This window comes from Sorex fumeus, unplaced genomic scaffold (genome assembly GCF_029834395.1).
Source record: "Sorex fumeus unplaced genomic scaffold, SorFum_2.1 ptg000111l, whole genome shotgun sequence".
Lineage (NCBI taxonomy): Eukaryota > Metazoa > Chordata > Mammalia > Eulipotyphla > Soricidae > Sorex > Sorex fumeus.
The window spans coordinates 6,887,709-6,907,640 of record NW_026606168.1 but is presented as its reverse complement, the minus strand read 5'-3'; the positions used below and the strand labels follow the sequence as shown (position 1 = coordinate 6,907,640).

The 19,932-nt window shown below is 39.4% G+C and overlaps 1 protein-coding gene across 3 annotated transcripts in view; it reads right to left on the bottom strand.

The window, feature by feature from the left end:
• Positions 1-19,932, bottom strand: part of SLC12A1 (solute carrier family 12 member 1) — a 117,826-nt gene that overhangs the window by 40,429 nt on the left and 57,465 nt on the right. For all 3 annotated transcript variants that reach the window (XM_056135340.1, XM_056135339.1, XM_056135341.1), the window contains exons 14-17: positions 18,752-18,907; positions 15,834-15,933; positions 14,813-14,924; positions 1,249-1,389 (exon numbers count right to left, since the gene is read on the bottom strand). In XM_056135340.1, the coding sequence (XP_055991315.1) occupies positions 1,249-1,389; positions 14,813-14,924; positions 15,834-15,933; positions 18,752-18,907 (509 nt within the window). The remainder of the gene's footprint in view (positions 1-1,248; positions 1,390-14,812; positions 14,925-15,833; positions 15,934-18,751; positions 18,908-19,932) is intronic.

The window sequence follows — 19,932 nt, the reverse complement described above, 5'->3', positions numbered from 1 at the left end:
TTTACAGTTTCCTCCAGATTAATCTAAGAGTTGCTTTCTGTATCTGTTTTTCCTTTCCCTGCTTTATTCTGTGCCTATTGTCCCACTTTTAGCTGGAAATTTTATCATTTTACTGAGATTCCAGGTTAACATTACATTAGGCCATGTGACTTCCCTAACATTTAGCTAAAGTGCTACTGAAAAGTCACTTAATACTGAGAGAAAAATCAGTATTTGGCAATGATGTCTCTCTTTCTGTATTAGTATCTTAATAACAGATGAACCCTCTTTGGGGGTAACAGGTCTTTCAGAAATTGTTTTTTCTGCAAACGGAGCAAATTTGCAAGTATTCATGAGATTAATAGAGATGGGAATCTCCAAGACATTATAGTATAATCATATTTTCTTGCTTTCTTATATAAACATCAGAGTTATATGACTAACATCCTGAATTTTGATATTTCTTTATATGACAAACCTGTGAGCTAAATGCATTATTTGATGTCAGTAGAATCAGGACTTTCAATCTTATTAAAATAATAAAAAAAAGCTGCAATGCCCAAACTCAACCATTTCTGAGTACCTCGGATTCTTTTTAAAGAGTCTGATATTCTAACAAGTGAAGATCAGAACAAGAGAAAGATTCTATGTACTTACTATAGAAGGGGAGGAAAAGGAAAGAATAACAGAAAAAAGAAAGTTTGTGTACTTCAGTGTTGGGCCACAGAGATTATGGCATTTGTTCACCATTCTGGAAGTATATTAGAAGGATAGGGAGATTTTTCTGACCAAATCATCATGCTTTTATTTAGTGGAGTCTGGCAGCTGTACTCGTAGTACTTGCAAAAGAAAAAAGGCAAAGGGTGTCTGACTTGAGCACTGCTCTATGCAATATGAGATGCAAAAATAGTTTGAAGTTTTAATAGGATCCTGACTGTCCACAACCATCAGAACAAATTTGCATTTCAATAAGTGTGAGGACAAAATGTATGCTGGTGGCCAAAGGCAACCTCGTTTTCTATTTCCAGGATATCACTCAGAGTTCACTGCAATAGAGCCTCTCTGCTTTTGTTTTAGTGCAGCTTATTCCCAGGAATTCTGAAAGAATTTCTGAACCATCTGCATTGATTTCTGAGGTTGGACTGCTTAGAGCCATTTGCTTTGGGAGCTTCATTAGCATGAGGTGCTAATTGTCTTTTGTCTTGGTCTACAGTGTCGTGAGTGTCCTGTTCCCCCCCCCATACCCCCCCCACTCTCCACCAGCCTTACCTGAAGGAGACTTCGGACACCATCCCTGAAACAATCCGCTGCCACTGCAGCATAAAAGGCCTTGATTTTGTTCTTTATAAGCCAGGCCTGCTTTTTTGCCATGCCACTGTTCATCTCTTTAACACACAGCTTGCGCGGTCCCTGTACGACACAATGAAATATTGGTTAGAAGCCCTGCTATTATATATCACATTGCTGTTGTTTTCCACAGGACAAAAATAGCCAGCAATGCCCCCATTGAGCTACAAAATGGGAAAGAGGGAAAAATATCTGTATAGAACAGGGTTCAATCAGATCCAGCCTTTGGGAGAGGACGTGGGAGCTTCCATTATTCACTTTCCTCCTAGAATGTCTTCATGTATTAACAGCTGCTTAATTATATTCCTCCTGATTAAAGAGAGAAAGAGCTGAGATCCGCGTGGCACACAAGGAAAATACTGAAAATGTGATCGAAGTAGTCTAGGATAAAAGCACCACCTTTGACCCAGTCAAACTTAGCCACAATCATATGAATCACATTTAAGAATACTAAGGATATTTCAGCTGGAGTTCAATTTTAAGAAAAGGACAATATTGCTGGAAGCCAGAGTATGGTGAACTGCAGATTCTTCTTTAGACAACTTGACAATTCTACTAACTTCATTTGTAGTATGTGTGTGTGTGTGTGTGTGTGTGTGTGCGTGTATGTGCGTGTGTGTGCACGTGTGTGTGCATATGTGTGTTAAAAATTCCTTTCCATCAGTCTTCCCTGAGTAATTTTTTTTGTGGGGGCCCATACCTAGCTAAACTTGAGAACTACTCCTGGGCTTAGTATTGACAATTACTCCTGGCAGTGCTTGGGGTGGATCAGGAGGTGCCTGGGTCAAACCTGGGGTTTCTGCATACAGAGTCTGTGAGTGATCTCCCCAGCCCTTCTGTTAAACATTGATTAATGTCAATGTTTTCCCACTCAGTAACTAAACACTGCCCTTTCAATGAATGTGGTGGGAGCTAATCACATGCCTAAGGCATAGAAAGAATGAAGAGCGAAGAAAGGAGGCGAGTTGTGGTGGTGGTAGATTACATATTCTCCAGATCTTAGTTGCAGAAATTTATATTTTTCTTCTGCTTTCTAATATCTTCTGTTTTCTACCCAGGTATGCGGGACCCGTGACTGAGATCTCCAAGCCTGCTCAGATCGGGACTGGGCCCCCTCCACCAAGACCCCTGTTTTCCAGTAGCTTGGCAGTCACACCTACAAACTGCCCCCAGCGTCACCATGTAATCTCATCAATGGCTAAGACCAGAAACTATAAAACAAAGCTCCCAGAAGAGAGTGATGCAGTTTCTCCCTCTCAGAGAGCCCGACAAACTACTGAGAGTATCCCGCCTGCACAGCACAGCCTGGCAAGCTACCTGTGACATATTTGATATGTCAAAAACAGTAACAATAACGGGTCTCATTCCCCTAACCCCGGAAGAGCCCCTAATGCATCATTCATCAACACTAGCACGCGACAGGGATAAATGGAGATGTTACTGGTGCCCTCTCGAGCAAATCAATGAACAACCGGACAACAAATGATACAAGAGAAGTGATTTCTAACTTAAAAAATTTGAGAGGGGAGTCTCTTAAGTGGTGCTCACGAGGCCCAGGAATCTCCTTGGCAATTCTCAGCCAACCCAGCCAGAAGTTTAGTGCAAGGGCTTGAAGTTGTGGTCTGCTCAGGCTCTGTGTTCCTGGGGATACCTGGACCATCCCTTCATGCCTGGGGGTCAACATGGATGCATGTGCAGTTCTCGGGGAGCTATGTGGTGCACGGGAGAAAACTGAGGCTAGCTGCATGCAAGGCAATTCCTTTAACTCTTTTGGGCTCAAAAAACTAATTTTTAACTCAAAATTTGATTCTTATTTTTTCTTCCTTAAAGTACTGACTAATTCTTTAACTTTAATGTTTCAAATCAACCCCAAATCTGCTTCTGATTATCTGTTATATGCCCGACAGGGTACAAATCTTTAATTTTCCTGGGAATTTCCTTTGGTACATGGTAGGATGTGGTCTTTTGTTGACTTAGAAACCACCTTACAAACCACCATTTGTATGACTTAGATTTTTTACAAGTCCCCTGTGACCTTGATAGTGCCATATGAGCAGGCTTGGAAAGGAGTTCTACATTACTAACAAATGGACACGTGACATGAAAGCCGCTGCTCCTCAGGGCCTGCTTGGAGTCACTGTCATGGATTGGAGCGAAAGGATTTTAGACATATCAAAAAGGTATCAGACTTTGTGACCAGTTAGCATTGGTTTCAAATCTAACCTGGAAAAGTAATGCCAATGAGATTTGTTGTGTTATTCTTAGAATGGGAACCCAGTCTCGCAAAGATGTTTGAAATAGTAATGACTAAGAGTCTCAAACAATATCAGGAATAGAGTAGGTGCTCATCTAAAACCTATTTTCATTTTCTTAAATGAGAGTTCCCAATTTCATTGAAATTCCAGACCTTACCACATGCCTGTGTTTGTTCTACAGGAGAATGAAAGAGAATTGACCCGGGAACCAGAATTTTCAGTAGTCTCTATAAATCTATACTCTCCTGTAGTGTAGATTTGGCTCTGGCATTGATCAGGCAATCCTCTGACTATGCCAGTTGTATGCCTGAAGTGGGCTGTCCACAAGCATAGGAAAAAGGAAATTTCTCAGATGATGACTGTCTGGTAAGATAGTCTATATGACTATGGGACATTTGAAATTTGACTAGTCCACTTTGATATATACTGGAAATGTAATATACACACTAGGTTTCAAAGATTTAGTATGGATAAAATGAATGCAAAATATCTTTGTGCTTTTGCTCGAGCGGGCCCAGTAACGTCTCCATTGGAGACTTTGTTGTTACTGTGTCTGGCATATCGAATACTCTCGGTAGCTTGCCGGGCTCTCCAACTATATGGTGAAATGATAATATTTTAGATATGATACATTAAATAAAATCTGATTGTTTTGTTTGGGGCGACACTGGCTGTATTCAAGGCTGATTTCCGGCTCTGTGCTTAGGGATCACTCCTGATGGGGCTCGGAAGATCATATTTGGTGCTGGGATTAAAACTCAGGTTGATTCTGTGCAAAGCAAGCATCTGACGTGTTGTGCTATCAATCTGTCACAACTTCACTGCTTTCCTTTCCTTTTATTTTTATTTATATGTTTAATTTTTAACTTGATTGAGATTCTGTGATTTTCAGTACTGCTATTTCTCATGAACATAATTCCGACACCACATCATCGGCAGTGTGCCCACCTACCTCCACCAAATATTTAGGCTTTTTTTGTTTTGGAGCCACATCTGGGAGTGCTCAGGCAATAGGATGGCTCATGGCTTGGAAGTCATTTCCAGAAGTGCTCACGGGGCTGTGTAGTTCCGGGGCACTGAACCCAGGCCTCCTGCATGCAAGGCATGTACTCAGCCCACTGAGTTCTCTCTGACCTCTGCTTTTACTTTTAATTTTATTGTTTTTATTTTAAATTTGTTTTCATTTTGGTGGAGGGCATGCCTGATGGTGCTGAGACACCACCCCTGTCTTATAGGGTCACTCTCCTGTAGAACTTAGGGAAACATATGAAGCCAGAACAACGAGGTACCAGGAACAGGGGTAGGCTGGGAACAAAGCAAATCTTTGACTTCCTATACTACAACAGCTACGGTTAGGAGACTCTCTACTGTTAAGCCAGTAAAGAGACTGGAAGTTTTGAATCAATAAGCAGCACATATGGCATTACACAATACAAGTTGACCTCTGGGTTTCCTTCCATTTTAATATCTGCTTAAATTAAGTCATATTCCTTCTGTATGTGTTTCTAGCCGTATGTTTTTGAGAATATGTTAGCTTTGCAGAAACGTTTCAGGTGACTTAAATTAAAGTTATAAATAAGAACACTTTAATAAAGTTGAGAAGTTAAAGATATAGAAAGGGTAGAAGACCTAGCGTAAGGGAAGATGACATTTGGATACTATGGAGAAAATTTTGATTTGAGTCCTAGACATCAATGCATTTTCAGTCTTTACTTGTTCTTGGCAGGACCGGAGTGATAGCACAGTGGGTAGGGCATTTGCCTTGCACGTGGCCAACCCGGGTTCAATTCCTCCGCCCCTCTCGGAGAGCCTGGCAAGCTACCGAGAGTATTCTGCCTGCATGGCAAAGCCTGACATGCTACCTGTGACGTATTAGATATGCCAAAAACAGTAACAACATGTCTTACAATGGAGATGTTACTGATGCCCAGTCAAGCAAATCTATGAACAATGGAAGGACAGTGACAGTGACAGTGACTTGTTCTTGGTCATCAACTTCAAAAGAAATAAAAAATATTTGTTCAAGGATACTTGATGGTGGGGTATGGTGCCACCAGCAGGTCAATCTGTACCTGTGAGGCAAGTGCATCAGCAGCCTGATGCTGCCTTCAGACTTCTAGATAACCCCAAATTGCTGCTGTGTCTTTGGCCAGACCCCAACAACTTGGGGCCAAGTTTACCATTTCTCGGTAATTTTTGGCAAATGGCCAAAAGTTAGGTATGTGGAAGATACACACACAAACCACCTCCAGGTCAGCTATATAATTGGAGGCAAGGCCTCTCTGGTTCCTGATCAAATTGCATAACGTCCATGATCCCAGAGACTCAGAAACAAATCTTGGAACCGAGTGGTTTTTGGCAGAAATCCATCCGGTCCCCACAGTAGGTTACCAGCTCCAGGCCACCCCAGTGGGGGAAAGGGTGCCGTCCCTCCACCTGCTTCCCTTGGCAGCTCAGTGGCTGCCATCCTCCAGAGGCCAGTGGACAGTCAGGATTGGACCTGCAGTGACGAGACATGTGGAGGCTCACGAAATGGAGGTGGAGCCAGCCCTTTCCTCCCTGCCCCAATGAGACCCCAAGTCGCCACCCACAAACAACCTTTCTGGCTCCTGACCAAGCTGCTTAATGGCCATGATCCCAGAGACTCAGGAACAAATCTCGGAACCCAGCAGGTTTGGGCAGAACTCCTTCCAGATTTAATTGTTAAAAATTTCAGAATTCCAAAATCGTGTGGCCACTACTGTGGTCATGCAACATCATATGTTATTCATAACCAGCAATAGAAAACAAATTGTCTACGGTTGCTTTTTCAGCAGATCTGAGTGTTGGGGTAAAATCTCAAATAATAATGGTGGGTCTGGTGTCGAAATATTGAATGTAATCAAAGTAGAGATAGAGTAATGTAGAGGTCATCTGCCCCACAGGTAGGGGGAGGGTGTGGAATTGGGGGCATACTGAGGTTTTTGGTGGTGGAAAATGGGCACTGGTGAAGGGATGGGTGTTTCATCATTGTATGACCGAGACTTAAACCCAAAAGCTTTGTAACTGCTCTCAGGGTGATTCAATAAATAAATTTATAAAAAGAAAAAAATGTAAGGTAGAGTTCATGCCCAATTCAATCCTCCTAATAAATGGCTGAATAAATAGCAATATTCCTACATTAAAATTTAAAAAAGGATAATCATGGTAATAATGGCTATGAGAAACAAGAGTAAACACTAACCAAGGTATTCAGTCTGTTGAGTTGTACCACAATTAATCATAAACTGTGAACCTCTGGGGAAAGTAGCATTTATTTAAATATAGTCTAACATATATCTACTAGTTTTACCAAAATTCAGATTAAACATTAATTGTGACAGAGAGATTTACTTTAATGCCTGAATCTGTCATATTGAAAAGTCATAAACATATTTCATGCAGTGTTTCTCTTTGCTAAATAAGTGATTACAATATCCTTGTAGCACACTTATTAATGAGAGGCAAGGCAGCAATAGCAATGCAGACTAACAAAAAAAATAACAAAGAGGGAAAATATACTGACATATAATTATTCACTGTTCAAATATGCAATAGTCACAAAAATGGATTTTACCATTAATTAAAATATCAGAGATTAGCTTCTGTTAGGATCCAAAATGTGAGTGCAGAAATGAATTCAGAATTTGAACAAAGAAGCTTTAAAGATCTTTTATATCTTAAAATTTTGACATTGATTGAGAAAGGAGTTGAGAATTTCTAATTATTTGCTCTGGAAAAGTTAATGTGATGCTGCTTCCATTAAAAGAATATTACAGGGACTGGAGAGAGAGCTTCATCAGCTGAGGTTAAGGGCAAGCTTTTTATGCAGGTGCCCCGGGTCACTTCCTAGCACTTCATGGTTCCCAAGATATCACCTGGAGTGATCCTGGAGCACAGAGCTAGAAGAAGGCCCCAAGCCTTTGTGCCAGCCCCCCAAATAAAAAATGTCTATTAATTTTTAAATACTGCCAAGGAGTTCCAATACCATTAGAATCCTATCGTGGAACATGGGCCAAGGAAAGTGTTCTTATAACTTCTGCTTTTCAGACCATGGAGTTTTACTGATCTGTCTCTGCTTTCCTTGCTGCCCTGGTTGGAATTGTGGGAAAGAGGATTTTTTTCCTTTGTGCTTTGGTTCATATTTCATCTCACCTTGCATCCTAGAGCTCATTCAATTTCATTATTCCTGTATTTGATCGTGTCACTATTTTAACATTATAACAGCAACTCACTGATTTTAAAAAATAGAGATGCATCCAAAGATGCATTTTTCTTTTTGATGAGCAGAAACTGAGATTAAGAGAAGGTTGAAGATAGGAGAAGAAATGAGAATAATCATTTTCTCTGGGTTATTTGTAATTCAACTGCTCAGCATTTAACACAGTTAAGAATTAGTTGTCTTCAGTGGTAGAGGGTAGAGGCGAGCCAGGAGGAGGGGGTGCTGAAAGGTCATCAAGAGCTTCATTGAAACCCTGTAACACTGTAGCACTGTCCTCCCGTTGCTCATCGATTTGCTAGAGCGGGCCCAGTAATGTCTCCACTGGGAAACTTGTTACTGTGTTTGGCATGTCGAATACATCACTGGTAGCTTGCCAGGCTTTGCTGTGTGGGCAAAATATTCTCAGTAGCTTGCCGGGCTCTCTGAGAGAGGTGGAGGAATCGAACCCGGCTCGGTTTCACCGGCCGCACACAAGGCAAATGCCCTACCTCTATGCTATCGCTCCAACCCTATCTGGAACAATGCTGTAAACCTTAGTGCTGTAAGTTATTAAAAAGTGTCTGTTTTAGGGGGTTGGAGAGATAGCACAGCAGATACGGCGGGTTCAATTCCCAGCATTCCATATGGTCCCCTGAGCACCACCAGGAGTAACTCCTGAGTGCAGAGCCAGAAGTAACCCCTGTGCATAGCCAGGTGTGACCCAAAAAGCAAAAAATGAAGCAAAAAAAAGTGTCTGTTTTACAGGTGGACTGGTGAGTGGGAAGGAAATGGGGGGGAGGGGCATTGGTGGAGGAAAATGGACACTGGTTAAAGGATTGTTGTTAGGACATTGTGTGCCCAAAACACAATCATGGAAAACTTTGTAATCAATCCATGATGACTAAAAAAAAATTTTTAAGAGGTTGTGTTCTTGGATTTTTATTTAATGCTCCTTTGAATTCAAAAAGTGCCTTATGTTTAATGAAATTATTTTAATAATTTATAGAAAGACAAAGGGAAATAGTTCAGATAAGTTTTGTTAAAAAGTGATGTTTGGTTCAAATCCACCATTTTCTCCTTTATAATGGAAGGACAATTTAAGGAATATTAAATAATAAGAAAAATATTAATCAGAATATAATCTACCACTCAGCACACATATGTGAAATGACTAAAAGAATAGTAATAAAACTCAGCATTGACTTTAGAGAAAAAGAACTGGTAAACTGGACTTAAATAAAGTCCATACATATATATATATGTATGTATACATATATCTTGTTTGTTTTTCTTTATGTACTTATTTATAAGGGGGACTTTGGTTTGATCTGTTTTATTTCACTTTAAAAGATAATGGAAGCATATATGACAGACAATTAACAGTTGTTAAATAGAAGAAAAATATTGATGACTTTATTTTATATTAGACAAGTAACAAAATCAGTATTCATCAGTATTATATTTATACAAATATAATTTTTTATGATTCAACCTAATATTTTATTATTGGTAGTTAATCACTGTCACTGTCCTCCCGTTGTTCATTGATTTGCTTGAGCAGGCCCAGTAACGTCTCCATTGTGAGACTTTGTTATTACTGTGTTTGGCATATTGAATACGTCACGGGTGGCTTGCCAGGCTTTGACATGTGGACAAGATACTCTCCGTAGCTTGCCGAACTCTCTGAGAGGAGCGGAAGAATTGAACTCGGGTTGACCATGTTGGCTGCGTGCAAGGCAAACGCTCTACCCGCTGTGCTATCACTCCAGCCATAGAGCGATAGTTAATAAAAAATAATAAAAGCAGAAGTTTCATACAAAAATTTTGATTTTCAACCCCTAACACAACACAATATGCTAAATAAAAGTTGTTACTCTAGACTTAAAAATCTTGTTAATTTTTAATTTATTATTATTATTATTATTATTATTATTTTGCTTTTGGGGTCATACCTGGAAATACTCATGGGCTACTCCTGCTCTGCACTCAGGAATTACTCCTGGCGGTTGTCAGGTGACCATACAGGATGCCAGGGACTGAACTTGGGTTAGCCGCGTGCAAGGCAAACGCCTTACGCACTGTATTACTGTCCTGGCCACTTCTTTTGCAATTTTAAGACAAACAAGATGTAGAAAAGAGGTGTTTTATTTTTGGCAGTAACCGCTTTATCTGATTTTCATTCTAAATCCCAGACCAATTGAATAAACTTTCCATCTTTAAGTATATTTAGCTTTGATTTATCATAATTAAAAAAATATTCGATCTTAAAACACAAAACTGAGAGGCACAGGTGTATGTGTGATGCTGAAACCTGAAACTATCTCACGTGGGAAAGTTAAATGTGAGCTAACACTATAAACTAGCTTTATAATTGAATACACTATGCTTAAGAATAAAGAATATATTAATATATGCTAAGTTTTCTCCAGTGACTGGCTTTATTATCCTTTAAATTATCAAAAAGAAAGCCAGTAAAGAGACTGAATACAAAGAAAGGCCTTGTTTTCTCTTCCTTAGTATAGGTAGAACAGGTAGTTATTGTACCCTTATACTTGTGTGCCTGTTGCTGAACGTGTCTGTGCCCCAAAATATGAGGGGTTGCAGAAGACAGCATCCTATGCCCTATTATCTGATGATGATAGGAAAGAGACAAAAAAAAAAATTAAAGAAACTTAAACTTACTTGTATGCTGAGTAACAGCCTTCCAAGGACATAAGTATGTCACTGAATTATTATATGGCAATTCAAAAGACAGACAATATTTTAAAAGAAACCAAGAGAGATGATTTTAAAAGCATTATTAAATTTGATGTCTAAATTTTGTTAGGCTGAGTAGGAAAAAAAAAAGAGGAAAGAGAAACCTCTGACAAGAATTGTTGAAGTCAGCTGAATATCTGGAAGACTATAGTGTGAACATGGGGCCCAGTGAAGGAATAATTCATTTCAGTTTCAACAGAGTAGGAGGCTATGCAATCTCCTAGCACCTCCTTCAATTATGCCTCTGTTGGGACCAGAGAGATAGAATAGGGGAGAACGCACATGCCAGGCATGCAGCCAACCCTGGTTAAATGACAGTAAGCACTGGTCCCTGGTCCCTCTCGCTAGTGTACAGCATTTGAAGCACTTCAAATAAGGCAACCCAGAAGCTTGCTGTCCTGTGGTGGGTGAAGGGGTGTAGGATAACATTGGTTTGTCCTTTCTGCCTTTCCACAGGAAGCTTAGGTTTATTGGGTTACTCCCATCACAGTGCTCCCATTTCTCTGTGTTCATTTGTAACCTCTTACTTTGTGCTCTGCTTCCCCAATGGGTCAATCACTTTTATCTCCTAATTAGACTCTGTTAAGTTGTAAATATTGATTTTCTTTTCTCCTTAAGTCCTTTGCATAGTTTATTCAGAGTTTAGTCCTTTTTGTATAGACACAGGAAGATAATTAATGCTATGCTTCTGTAACTTGGGAGTTAATTGACTCCAAATAATATTCACTTCTGGGCATCTGTTTTCTCGACTTAAACTTTCTAGCACCCCAAAATCAGTGTCCTCACGAGGGACTGGATAAACCCAGGGCAAGCTGTGAGCTACTCTGGCATCAAAATGGGCCAGGCCAAAGCATCATAAATACTTAACTATAAGTTAAGAACATAGTCATGGACAAATTCTGTCATAATCCAAAAAGTAACAACTAGATGAGGGTCTTGCTAGTGTTAGGAAAGATTAATCTGGCCTGAGCACTGTAGTCTGAGATCTATACCAAGATGTCCCCAGCTTAATGTATCTCTTAGTGTGTCCATACAAAATAACTAATATTAAGAAGTAGAATTAAGATGTTAATTAAGTTATTGGACTAAGGAAAGGAGAAAAACCCCTAGGTGGTATTTCACCCTTCAGCTGGGATCTCCTGGCTGCAGGCAATCAGAAAGGGCTTTGATATGTTGATTGTGCTACCCAACCTAGGTGTGGTTGCTACCCCCAATGCTGGGAGGTTGAAAGAAATGAGAGAGAGACCTAGGTGGCAAGTCAGAGCCCAGAGAGACAAGCAAGGGAGACAGGGGGAGAAGGGAATGAGGGGCAGTGTGAGATTGGAAAGAGGAGCTTAGTGAGATTGGAACAGGCATGTGGAGAGAATGGAATAAATGGCAACTGATCACCAACCAGCCTGGCCCTCGTTTCCTCCTTCGTCCACCCATGGCATCGGCCGTCCCAGATGGGGAAGTGGCCTGAGACCATGAACACAGATGGGGAGAAAGAGTCTCGGATTCCTAGTCGTTTATGTGATTACACAAAGGAGGATGATGTATCTCACTGTTCCACCATGACCAAATACCTATGAAGACTAAAATCTATTATCTAGATTGGGCTTTGCTAAGAGGTTACTGTGAATTTAAAAGGCAACCATCACATGTCAATAATAATGATCATGATAGTAACTTTACCAACAATAGAACCTAAAATTAATTAAGCATTACTAGTTGACAAATAGTGAACTGGACAGTTTTAGGTGGATATATCCAATTCTAACAACTCTTCCAGTTACTCAAAGCTAGAAAACTTGTCTTCTAGAATTTTCACAATCCAATAGTAGGCATTACTACTACTACTACTACTACTACTACTACTACTACTACTACTAGAGTCATTTTATATAACAAAAAAAATTGGAGTGGGGAATACTAATTAACTGCCTAGGGGAGCATAGCAATGATTCAAACTTAAATGTATCAAAAGTCCACAAGCACCAACTTCCTAGAATTAAAAACTATCACTGTTATTCCCTAATATTATCTGTACTGTTAAACCTTTGTTACAAGGTTGTCCAAACACCAACCCCTCTATTTTGGAAATATTTGAAAAGAGGATTTTTTTTGTTTTTATTTTTGTTTTTTGGGTCACACCCAGCAATAGTCAGGGGTGTTATTCCTGGCTCTGCATTCAGGAATTACTCCTGGCTGTGTTCAGAGGACCTTATGAGATTCCAAGAATTGAACTCGGGTCAACTGCATGCAAGGCAAATGCCCTACCTACTATGCTATTGTTCCAGGCCCAATATTTTGAAAACATTTTGATAATAATAAGCCAACATTCCCCATCCACCTTTTCATCTGTTTTTTTTTTTTTTTGCAAAAATGGTTGACAAATGAGCAAGGAGTTAAAATAGGCTGTCAGTAACATCTACCCCAGAAACCCATCAAATATAACTAACTGGAAAGTTCATTAACTATGGAAATGCCTATTTTCTATCCTCAAAACAACTTTGCTCCTGGGTGCAAGACTCTTGGACCTTACTTGGAGAGTCTGGCACAGAGAAGTACAATGTGGCTCAATTTGCTTGTCAAACCAGAGTCACTTAAAGACTCAGACTTGGGCATCTATCTCAAATGTAAAAGAATTCCAGAATAAATATCTTTTATCTCACATAAAGCAACAAAGGGTTAATTAAAAGTCATGTCTCTTTGTTTCTCTGGGGAGCTCCTTCTCCCCTGTCAGTATATGACTATTTACACTCCCAGTTCATTTCCTCTGTCCTAAAGATACTTTATTGCCCACTAAATCAGGTTTTCTGTAAATCGCAGGAGGAGAAAAGCTCCCCAAACTGCTTATTCCATCAAAAGCAACTCCCGTATTATATTGGCCAAAATGAAATCCACTAATCCAGGGCACCAAAGCTGATAATGTGAGAAAAGTGTGCGCGATAAGATTTTTTTTTTAAATCCTCTGGAGTCATAGCTGGTCATTACTTAACCTGTCAATCTTACATAGTAGAATTCCCTTTACCCCCCACCAGATAATTGCATTGAGGTATATTTGTTTGAGTTACTGTCATATAAGCACTGAGAAGAAAGAGGATATGCCTAACTTGCTTCCAATAGCATTTTGAGTATCACTTGGGATAAGCAATGCTGAATGAAGTACTGGTAGAGGCATGGGGCAATTGGCGCCTGCATTTGGATCTAGTGGTCCTGCTCCAGGTCCATACAAGCTCTTGAGAGCCTGAATCCCTGGCAAGTACTGGAAATGTAGGTAGCAGTACCATTTTAATAGCTATCCCTAAAAACTACATCTGCTTAGACTTTCTCCTCCTTAGCATAGCAGAGCAGAGTTGAGGTAAGCAAATTGCCACTTTTTACCATTTGACACACTTTCATTTTTCGAGATCTCACTTTTTCCAATTAGAAAAATAAGAATAGGACTTAGTTTCTTTCCTTTCTGAAAACATGGTTATGTAGATCAAATACTAAAATCTATGGGAAGACTCTTTGAATAATAGGGAATTACTATAAAATGCATTGAGATAACTGAGAAATTTGAAGTGTGTGTGTGTGTGTGTGTGTGTGTGTGTGTGTGTGTGTGTAAGAGAGAAAGCTGTTTTGGAGGATTAGGGTGTCGTCTTTAATTATCTCTCCACTTCTCAGTTCTTATAGGTAAATAAATGGTTAAATTTTAACATCTACGTTGTATATCTTCTGAGAAAAATCAATAGTTATCATTTGTCATCATATACTACATTTATTTTAAAAGGGGAGGCTATGTTAGTGCTGAATATTTACTTAAGACTTGAGAAACTTGGCTTAATTCCCTAGACATCTATAGTGTCATCAAGATTATCCAAATATTTCATCCAAATTCTATGTGCTATCATTTGCGGCCATTATGTGTGGTTCTCTCATCAATCTACATAATAGTGCTTTCTGGCTCATTCTATCCTTTTAAAATTTTGTAGCCAGTTGTCACCCCAGGTACCTTTGTGTTATTTCAGTACCGGTTCTCTTTTCCTTGGCTCAAAGGTCAACACTTGGAAATATTTATCACTTTTAGTTGGTCTCCCATGAAATCTTAAGCACATTTTATCCATTTATTTGAATTCAGGATCACAAGCTTTGCTAGTCTTTGCTCTATGAATCAAGGGAAAGGGCTCTTGTCAAAATTGCTTTATCATCCACTGCAGAACCTGTTCCTCTCACCTGAAACAACACAAGGTGAATAGGAAGAAAAAACTTGGAATAAAGAAGTTCTTACCACAAAGACTTCACAGCATATGCAAAGGCCACTGTTCTTGGTAAAGGCATGGGTGATGTCCAATAGGGCAGGTCTTGTCATGGGTCCTCCTGTTAAGACAATGCACTGGGGCCTGGAAGTGGTGAGAAGAAGCTATGAGAATCTGCCACCCAGGAGTCCAGAAGCCTAACATGACCATAACAACTACAGAAAGCATGTGCAAATGCAACAATCCTTCCCCAGCAGAGTTCTTGGGTTTCAAAATTCTGGGGACATTCTTCTTGTCCATCTTTGAATTTTTAATTTGTCCATGATGCAACATGTGATATAAGGAAAAGGTAGCTACTGCTGCCATGTTTACTTCTGAATAAGCTTGTCCCTCTCTGACTAGAAATGCCTGCTACTTTTATTTAGTCTCCTTGCCAGCTTTTGATCTAAGATTCTATTCAAAATACCAAATAATAAAGAGCTTTAAGAGTAAATTCTCCTAAGAGAATTCAATAAGCTGCAACGCTTAACCTGAATGAAGATGGCGCCAACCATAAAGGGCTATGTGGCCATCTTTCTGAAATCCAGTCACTTACACCAACCTCTCCACCCTCATGCATAGGAGGCAGTCCTGGGCACTACGGGGGTTCATCCTCCATGGAAGTTATAGCTCGGAGTGGAAGAAAAGAGAACTCTTACAGAAGATGAAAGTGAATATGTGGCAGGTTTGTGTGACTGCCTATTCTAAGATAGGACCATAAAACACATAACTCTTTTTTTTCTTTTTGGGTCAAAAAGCTACATATGGATCACACCCAGCAATGCTCAGTGGTTACTCCTGGCTCTGCACTCGGGAATTATTCCTGGCAGTGCTCCGGGGACCATGTGGGATGCTGGGAATCAAATCTGGGTCAGCCACGTGCAAAGCAAATGCCCTACCCATTGTGCTATCGTTCCAGCCCCAACACATAGTTCTTTGGGTGTATTTGTCTCAGTAAAAGAAGGTCACTTCTGATGTGCAAAAATAGTAGGGTGTCTGAGAAACCATTTTTACCTGAAATTTTTCACATGGTCTTCCACTGTGGTTAATTCCAGAGCATTGTCTAAAGCACTCACATAGGACAGAGCTTGTGTAGATGATCCCCAGTTCACATCTGTAGAGGAAAGCGAGATCTGGCATAGGAAACACTGACCTTCTTTCTGTACAATGTGAGTAATTTCGAAGAACTGTGCCCTTCTATGATTTTCCTTGGGTGGGTCAGCTGTGACAAGTGCCCAAATAAGAGGACTATTTCCTGGAAAGTGTTTCCTAGAAAGAGCAAGGTCCCCTTCTATGAACACTATGAATTCTTAGAAGTGGGACTTGTCTTTCCAGATAGTGAACAGATGTTAGCTTTCTGGTGGTCCATCTTCTTCCCCCCAAGCTGTGTGATAACCAAAGTGTAGTCAGATAGAAGGTAAATGGGGAAGGTCAGTCTTAGAACAAATTTAGGGGTCTTGAAAAATATAAAATTAAAAAGAAAAGAAACATTCTTATACACAGAGAAAGTAATGCAGGAATCTCTTTCTCTCCCTCAAGTTTTTCATTATTTTTGTAAAAAGATATAAAATCTGAAGCACTAAAACTCTTAGAAGAAGTTTGTGAACTTGAATTAGGAAGCTATCTTATATTAGAAGCAAAAAAAAACTATTAAAAAACTATAAATCAGGTTTCAAAAAATGATGAACTTCTGCTTTTCAAAACAAATTATAGGGAAAGACAAGCCACTGACCTAGAGAAAATTTTTCAAAAAAAGATTTTCACCCAAAATATATTTTTGAAAACCTCACAAATTGAATAAAAAATCAAATAACTCAAAATATTGGCAAAAGACTTAGACAACTGACTCAAAAAGCTACATATGGATATATGTATGTTTGAAAATCATTAGTCATGGGAAAATGCAAATCAAACAAAATTAGATAGAACTATATCTACTAAAATGGTTTAAAGAATCAACTGATAATCCTCTGATAATACTACGTGCTACAAGGATATTGAACAATTGGGACTCACTGCTTGTAGGAATAGAAAATGACCCTGAAATTGGAACAAAAAACTGGCAGTTCTAAAAAGCCTTTAAGAATCAGTACTCACAAAACTATACATATACATATTATAACATCAGAAATTCTGTTCCTAGACATTCAGTCCTAAAAATCTGAAAACAAAACCCCAAATATAGTGCCATATGTAAATGGTTATAGCAATTTTGCAGATAATCATGCCAAGTTAAAGGAACCCAACTGTCCATCAAATGTTATTATTTGTTTAAATTGAAATCTAGCCAATGTTACTGGGGAAAAATAACTATTACACAGGCAAAACATGGATAAATCTAAAAACACCAATTCATATCAAAGAAACATACACAAAGGCTACTATGATATGATTTTCTATAATGTTCTCGAAAAGACAAAGCTATGGGACAAAATTAGAAAAGTGGATGTTAGGAGCAAAGTTAAGGGGAAGATTTAGTAGACAAAGGGGATTTTAGGGATGGTGTAAATATTCTTTATATTGATTGTGACAGTGCTTATAAAACTAGATTGTCAAAACTCACAGACCATTTAAAAGGCATAATATTTGCCATACGTAAATTATACCTGATGTGAAAAATAATGAAGATATGACAGACAACAAACCAACTCACCCAGAGTAGTCACCACCTGCTCTTGTGGGGAGTGAGTAAGGGGAGTGAGAAGGGAGTTTTGGTGTGTGTGGGCAGCTGAAATTGAACCTTTTAGGACCATACTATGCCCTCTCTCTTCTCCCGGCATCTACCCTTTCTACTGCTTCTAAAGTTAACAGTTATTGCTCAATAACAATAATATCTAAATTCTTCAGACATTTCAGTGTCTCTTTATCTGTCTCCAACTATATATCCTTACAGGTTCACATGCCCTCCATTCCTCTTAAAAACCAGGAGCTCCTCCATCTCTGATCAAGACTCTTTTTCTTTTCTTTTTTTTCTTTATTTTTTAAATTTTTTAAAATTCTTTTGGCTTTTTAGGTCACACCCAGCAATGCTCAGGGGTTACTCCTGGCTCTTCACTCAGAAATTACTCCTAGTAATGCTGGGGGACCATATGGGATGACAGGGAACGAGCCTGGGTCTGCAGCATGCAAGGCAAATGCCCTACCCACTGTGCTATTGCTGAGGCCCCTGATAAAGGCTCTTACGCTTCCTAAATATGCCAGGCACTGGCATGCTTCCAAACTTCACTCACACTATTCCCTCTCCCTAGAGTCGTCTCTGACTTAACCAACCCCTTTCTCTTGCTTTTAATTTTTAAAAGCAGTTTGCTTGCTCATTCAACAAAAATCCATTAAGTGCCTACTAACGGCTTGGTCCTAAGAACACAAATCATTTTAGTTGGGAAAGTTTTCTTGGACAATGCTAAGGAGAGTAAATCCTTTTCTCTCCCCCTTTTCACCAATTCCTTCATCAATCTCAAGGTGCTTGCTATATTACATTATAGTAAATGATATGTGTGGATCCTTTGTGCGTATCTGTGAAACCCTGAAAGGAAGGCAATAGATTTCATGATCATGACACTTCAGGGTGATAGAATGGAAAATTGGTGGGGCTCTGGCATCACACACACACACACACACACACACACACACACACACACACACACACACACGAATATTTCAGCTATGCCGCATTCTGATTCTTACTGGGGCAACTTTTTGAATTCCAGATTTCTTCTTCTGTGAAATAAGACCAATAAGACCTAATGTGAAGAATTTTGGAGAGGACCCCATAAGTTCAGGGCACGTTATAGGTGCTTAACTGGGTTAACAACTGTTATTATTTCAGATTATTATTATTATCTACTGCACTCAGGGTCCACCTGAGCCCATGGAAGCTACTCATATTTATTGAATAAGAGTAGATTTGGAGCCCCTCCCCTCACCGTACCTACCTGGCTTTTTATATGTTACATAGATATAGAGGAAGAACTCAATGACATAGGTGATGACAGCTGCCCACCAGTTGATGACAAACATGACTGCACAGCACAAAATCGCTCCGAAAAGAGACACCCACATGTTGTAAATTCCGTATGCAGGTCTCCATCCTGAAAGTGAGATAAAAATAATCCTGGGCAAGAAAAACTCTGCCACCATCACACACTGCCCACTGGATATTCTTCCTAGTAAATAAACTTGGACTTTGATTTTAAAGCTATTTACTTTCTGTGATTTTTGGGTCACTGAATTCCAAAGTATAAATATACCAAATAAATATGCTATAAAACATAAAATGTGTGTCACTCATGTCTTCATCATACTTCCTGTCTGCCCCCAAATATCTTCATCTGATATCTAACACTCTTTCATGTTCCAAGAAAGTCAAGTTCAAGATAATGAACTTATAGTTCTTACAATGAAGAGAGAACAGTCTCCAAAGGTCAGTTGAAAACTTTCTGCAAACTCTTTATTTTCCCTGAGAGGAAAATGCTTGCTCTTTCCACAGTAATATTATATGGAAAAGGAGAGTTTTTCTTTTTCTCTGTCAGTGGCTTAATACTCTTTGTGTTTTGTAATGAAATTATTTTTCATGGTCCATATGTGCTTGAGATTTCCCATGTTTGTCTAATCTATGGAATGAAAAAAAATCAGAGAAACTATAAGGCAATACCGTCAGAAGGGGAAGCTATCATTTGAAGACACTTTTTGGTCTCATAGTCAAGTCCATTTTAGAATTGCCCAAACACAACAGAACCTTGAACATCTTCAGGAGCAATTTCCTAAATGGCCACAAGATGGAAATAGCACGTTGAAAACATTGCTGGAAATGCCCTAATTTGTCTCTGAATTTTGCTGATAAATGTGAGGGAGAGAGAAAGAGAGGGATGAGAGGACAGGGGAAGAGGGAGGGAGAGGAGAGAGGGAGAGTAAGAGAGAGAGAGAGAGAGAGAGAGAGAGAGAGAGAGAGAGAGAGAGAGAGAGAAGTTAAGTGTATATATGTAGGGGATGGGAGAGAAATTGATTTTTGATTTCCATGTATCCTTGTGTGTTCCTCTATGTGGTCTTTTCATGTGTGCTTTTTGGGTCACACCTGGCAGTGTTCAGGGATTACTCTTAGCTACCTGCTTGAGGG